Genomic DNA, 5,476 nt, shown 5'->3' on the forward strand with positions numbered 1-5,476 from the left:
TTCAGTTATGGTCTATTATGCAAGGGAGTAGTTTAGTTTTTTTTTAAGCTCTTTATTATTTTGTCTATTTATATTCTTCTTTTCTCGTTGCATATTCTCACCAACTCCGCAGTGTAATCTAAATGATCTAGCCCTTCTATTATCTCTCTCAAATCATCTTCTCTTTCTCCAAAGTTCAGTCTTTTCTCTTCCTTGTTTCTGTTCTTTATTTATTTATGACATGCTTCCCCTTCTATCCGGTGCTGTTTGGCGTCTACAAACAATTCAGACACTGCTCTGTTGGTTTCCTTATTTATTCGTTGCAAGAAGTTTAACGTCAAAGTATCTGATTCTTTCTAACCAGACACCACCACCATTCAATATACTTCAATTGTTGTATTTCTCTATGTATTACTATTACATAATAACTGTGTTTTTACTTCTGTTCACTAATCACTATGGACACTCTTGTTAAAGAATATATATACATTCTTTTTAAAATACCGTGAAAAGGAGAATAAAGAGAAACAGAATCAATACAGCATTTAGAGTTTCCCTGTGTCAAGAACTTTTCAGGTCGTCATCGTAGTAGTTGAAAGGTAGAGGCACCGATTTGAATGCTCGGTACTTTCCGACATTGTTCAAATGCTCATTCTCAATCCTGACACACAAGAAACATAGGTTTAAGATTTAAGAACATTCATTTTCTTTTAAAAAAAATTAAATATATATATATATATATATATATATATATATATATATATATAAAAATAGAACATTCAATTGTTTACTTGGCACACAAGAAACATTTGTAAACTACAAGTAACCTGAAGAAATTCCAAAGGCCACGACGAATGATTTCGAGGATTGCAACAATTGCGATCAACGCCTTTCTATGGATAAACGGAGCTTCTCTGATCCCCAAAACTGTCTGCATCCAAGCCAGCCTCAGCAAACAGTTCAACACCTACAGAAGAAAATCGCAACCATTTGATCAAGATCATGAGAAAAAAAAAACACACACAAAATAAAATTAAAAATAAAAATAAAAATCTTACAATGGCCACAAAGTAGACGGCCTTGTTTTGAATGATGAGCTTGTCTCTAAGCCAGCGGTTCGTCGACTTCCTTCTGAGAAGACCCCAATCGACGACGATGTCCCAATAAGTGGCGTAGATCGTGGCAACGCTAGATGTCACCGCGGCCATGATCTGAAGGAGTACGATCACGCTCCTTTGCGCGGCCGCCGGGTTTCCTCGTTTCAAAAAAGCATTGTTCTGTTGCTCAAAAGTGGTCCTCACGACCACCGCGACTATGATCAAGAAGTACTTAAGGCCGTTCAGCACGTGCATCGACCCTTTCTCCTCTACCAAACGCCTCACGCACTACAATATTTTTTGAAGGAAGAAAGAAAAATTGTTAAAAGGCTTCTTTACTATTAACGGGTTGAGGTTTTTTTTTTTTTTTTTTTTTTTTTTATGTTTACCTGAAGAAACCGCCACCAGTACGGAAAAATTGCGACGACGATGTACATAGCTTTGTACACGTTGTTGTCATCTTCGAACGTTCCGGGCTCTCTTCTTCTGAAGTCTCCCCATATGTAGTAAAATACATAGAATAGCAAACTTCTCAAGGCTTGAACCTGGTTTGACAAAAATATGATCGAGTCATCATATCAAGATGGTGACTCTTTGGACTCACTCGTAGTGGACTGGATTACACTGCTCAGATCAGGTGCTCGTTTGAGCTTTTGGGCTTTGATATTATTGTGTTATGCATCACGCAGTTTTATCTCAAAAATCAATTAACAATGTGATGAGTGAGTGAGCGAGTCATGATCTAGGTTTCTTTATATTTTCAAAGCGGGATTCTAAGTACAGTTCGGTTGTATGAAAACAAGCTCCGCATCGTACCTGGCTCGTCAGCTGATCCGCCATGAAGAAGTCCGCAAGTGAAACCTAAAGACGAAACATGGTGAGCTCGATGCTTTTTTTTTTTAAGAGGAATCATAAAAATTTTCGAAGACTTTGTTGTCGGTTACCTTGTAGAACGGAGCTAACAAGCAATGATACATGGTCACGATGACGAAATAGCGGCTTGAACGGTAGAGTATGTTGAAAGGGCAGAAAGTTATAAGAAGGAGGACCTGCAAAAATATAGAAAAAAAAAAAAAAAAAAAAAAAACAAGAAGCTTTTTTTAGTGGAAATTCTACGACAAAAGACGAGAACTAGAATTGGCGAATCATGTTGAAAAAAACAAAGCACTCACCCCTATAAGGATCAGTGGGACTACTTCCCGAAACGTGTCGTAGGACCTGGTTTCCGGATTCAAATCCATATCCAGGCTCGAGATCACGGCGGCCAAAGAGAGCACGGATAAGCCTGCGCTTAGAAGAAACACCTCTCTGTAGCTCAAATCTGTTCCTTCCTTGAGCCCGAATATGAACGGATAGTTGATCCGGTACTGTCTCCAATAATATATGTTCACGGAGAACATAATCATGTGTAGGACAATGTACCCAAACAAGCTGGAATAAAATAATTAGATAAAAACCAAAGTCTGTCAAACAAAATCATCCATGGACTGTCTAACTCAAAGAGTACCATAAATAAATATAAGACTTGCCTGTAAAGAGGAAAGATATTATCCATGTACTGAGTACGGCCTTGGCTTTGGATAATGTTTCTTGATTGAATGAGGACAAGGATTGTGACTACAAGAGCCAGCGAACACCCAACTAGAAGCCCTGCAAAAAAGAATTGTCTTGAAAATTAGTTTGTGTATCAGTTTGTTTATTTCTTTGATTAAAAAAAAATTAAAAAAAAAAAAACACACACTTAAATCTTATTACCCAAGTAAAAAGTAACAGTGTGCCTTTCTTTCCGCTGCTTCGGCCTCAAAACGTTCATTCCGTTTCTGTGGTTTCCGTTTGAGAAATGCTTTACGAATGCAGCTTCGACTCTCTCCATTAACCTCATCACCTATGAAAAAACATTAATGATAAGCCTTTTTTTCTTTCTTTCTTCTTCCTGATTATGAAGCAAAGAATATTGACCGACTTCGTCGCAAGTGTTGAGGTAGGACTTGTCGATCATGTCAAGGTAAGCCCTGGAAGCGCTCCGCTGAGTGACCTTGTCGTACTTCTTCATGATCTTTGAGAATCCCAGCTGGTTCATAAAGCTGTCAAAAGACAACACAAATTATAACTCAATCCATTCATTCATTCTGAATCGTAATATCTCATATGCCAGTTGATATATACCAGTAACTTTTCAGGAGCCTAAGCTTGTGATAGAACTCGACGAATGCCTGAACCATGAGCTCCTCGGACTTCTTGAGCTGGTCCTTGGAGAAGGAGGAAGAGCAGGTCAAGATTCCCTTGAGCTTGGAGATAGGCGTGTCCGGTGCCACGTTGATCTTCACGTGGTCTAGTATTTCCAGCGAAGCCGGCCTCGTCGACCCAACTGCCAGATGTCCTCTCCCGTGTCCCTCTTCTTCGCTCGTCAGCTCAACTTCCTGAATCACGTCCATGCGTTTCCCTTCTAGGAAAGAAAAATAAAATAAAATAAACCACAAGCTGTAAGGAGTTTATTTTGACCAGACGTATAAGATCATGAGTTACTTCTCTAATTGTCCATCGACTTTGTCATGGAATCCTATGATACTTGAACATTATCTCACAATCGATTGATTATGTTAACCAGTCTAAAAATAATGGAATCCAACAAAAGATGACTGAGTCCAAAGAGAAATCATCTTGATGGGGTTAGATAAACCTGGGGCACAGGGCAGACAGAAGTGCTACTAGAATTCTACTTTCAATAAGATGATGGAATTTCGGTCCGTAACGGATGAACGTTTTCGACAGCTAAGGACTGGCGTTATGGCTAAATCAAAATGGAACATTCCTACTAGTCATTTTCGACACTATTCACGGAATTAAAAACTAATTAAAAAAAAAAAAAATCTAACTATATCCTATTATCCAAAATAAATAAATAAAAATGAAAACTATTCAGTTTCGTGAATCACCGAAACGAAATTTCCGGGTCCGTGAACAGTTTGTCAGAAGTAACGATATTCCGGGTAGTTTCATTGGGGTATGCTAAATCTACACTCGAAAGGTAATAAACATAGATAAATAAATGTATGCAGTTCATATCAAGTGATTGATTTTGAGATGGAGGTTAACATTTATGAAATTTCCCATTTTCAAAACCGTTGGAAAGTATATAATCCCCCTCATAAAACTCATTAGCTCATTATCTTCAAACAAAATGAGAAAGTCAAACCTGGTTTGGTGACAATAGGGGCGGCGATGTGAGTGGGGTTTTGGATCTTGATTCGGAGGGCAATTAGGGCATTCATCTGGCGAGTGAGTTCATCGGCCTCGTCGACCACCTCGCCAACTTTCTTCCGGTAGAAGGAAATCACCTTGTTGAACTCTTCGTCCAGCCTCCGGAAGAACTCCAATTCCTGCTCTCCGCCTTCGTCCGACGGCATCATGAACATCGTCTCGTAATGCTCCTCTTCCTCCGCCGCCGGTGAATCTCCGGCGCCGGCACCAGATCTCCGTCGGACGGCGCTGACCAGGATGGCTTCCTCGTCACGCTTCCTCGGCGAAGAGCGGTAGCGCGTGGTGAGGCCGCTGAAAGCTCGGTACAGAGACACTTTTCTTCTCAGAGAGTTGGCCTTCTGCTGCGGCGACGGTGATGACGTGGCTGATGCTGGTGTGTTTTGGGAGTGCTGTCTGAAGGTGAGGATGTCCTTCAAGATGGATTTGAGGAGATTGTAGTCCATGTATGCTTGTTGCCATTCCTGACACATCTGCGCCGTGAATTCTTTCCCGAACTTCATCTCTCTCAACACTTGATTTCAAGCTCAACAATTACTTGTTGTTGTTGCTGCTGCCGCTGCTGTTTTTTTCGTTGAGATATGTATGTGAGAGTTCTTTGAATATCATTAACGCCAAGAAGATGAGAGAGGTTATTATTCATTTAAATGGAAACTGAGAGGAGAGAGATGGCCAGTGGTTCATGGACCGTGTCTCCTGCCCATGTACTATTCATTTTTGACGTCTATCGAATGATAAGTACATTCAAATTGATTTGAAGACAATTTGAATATATCTATTCGGGAAAAACTAAAGAATTCGGAGAATTAAATATTAAAATTGCTCCGGTAACTACCATCTGGGATTCTGTTAAAAAAAAAAAAAATGCTACCAACTGGGATTGATTTATTATTTTTTTACTTATGGAAATTTATTACGCATGAATCAGGTTTGTCAGTGGTTGTAGTGTTAAAAATTAGATTTATTTCTGTGTTTCTCCCTCTAATTTTGAACTCATTTTAACCTAACGTTTCTCCTCACTCATAACCGGGGACGGAACTTTAGTAGACCGAAGGTGAGCCCTCGATTTTATTTTTGCACTTTTGACTCTTTTTTTTAATAAAAATTATATTTTTTTTATCTTTAACATTTACAAATTAGTT

The 5,476-nt window shown here is 39.3% G+C and overlaps 1 protein-coding gene across 2 annotated transcripts; it reads right to left on the bottom strand.

Annotated features, from left to right (window-relative positions):
• Positions 1 to 360: 360 nt before the first annotated feature.
• Positions 361 to 5,059, bottom strand: LOC149407784 (EXS (ERD1/XPR1/SYG1) family protein). 2 transcript variants are annotated; one of them, XM_089615407.1, is made up of 12 exons: positions 4,273 to 5,059; positions 3,243 to 3,522; positions 3,040 to 3,160; positions 2,832 to 2,961; positions 2,606 to 2,726; positions 2,249 to 2,507; positions 2,021 to 2,125; positions 1,893 to 1,937; positions 1,466 to 1,621; positions 1,038 to 1,364; positions 807 to 946; positions 361 to 640 (listed from the first exon to the last, which is right to left on the bottom strand). In XM_089615407.1, the coding sequence occupies exons 1-12, from the start codon at positions 4,835 to 4,837 to the stop codon at positions 541 to 543; spliced, it is 2,349 nt and encodes a 782-aa protein (XP_089471533.1). In that variant the 5' UTR covers positions 4,838 to 5,059; the 3' UTR covers positions 361 to 540. The 2 variants fall into 2 exon arrangements, with proteins under 2 accessions (XP_089471533.1, XP_089471538.1); XM_089615412.1 differs by having other exon boundaries at positions 3,243 to 3,519; positions 4,273 to 5,058.
• Positions 5,060 to 5,476: the final 417 nt, after the last annotated feature.

The sequence above is a fragment of the Urtica dioica genome, chromosome 1 (assembly GCF_054948205.1).
Source record: "Urtica dioica subsp. dioica isolate 48M chromosome 1, U.dioica_male_clone48M_v1_H2, whole genome shotgun sequence".
Taxonomy (NCBI): Eukaryota; Viridiplantae; Streptophyta; class Magnoliopsida; order Rosales; family Urticaceae; genus Urtica; species Urtica dioica.

What these genes read in the sequence shown, in the direction of transcription:
- LOC149407784 (XM_089615407.1), bottom strand. Translation starts at nt 4,837, where the DNA reads ATGAAGTTCGGGAAAGAATTCACGGCGCAGATGTGTCAGGAATGGCAA. An exon ending in TCCCACTGATCCTTATAGGG is followed by an intron (nt 2,126 to 2,248) that starts GTGAGTGCTTTG and finishes ATATTTTTGCAG; the next exon opens with GTCCTCCTTCTTATAACTTT. An exon ending in CGGATCAGCTGACGAGCCAG is followed by an intron (nt 1,622 to 1,892) that starts GTACGATGCGGA and finishes TTGTCAAACCAG; the next exon opens with GTTCAAGCCTTGAGAAGTTT.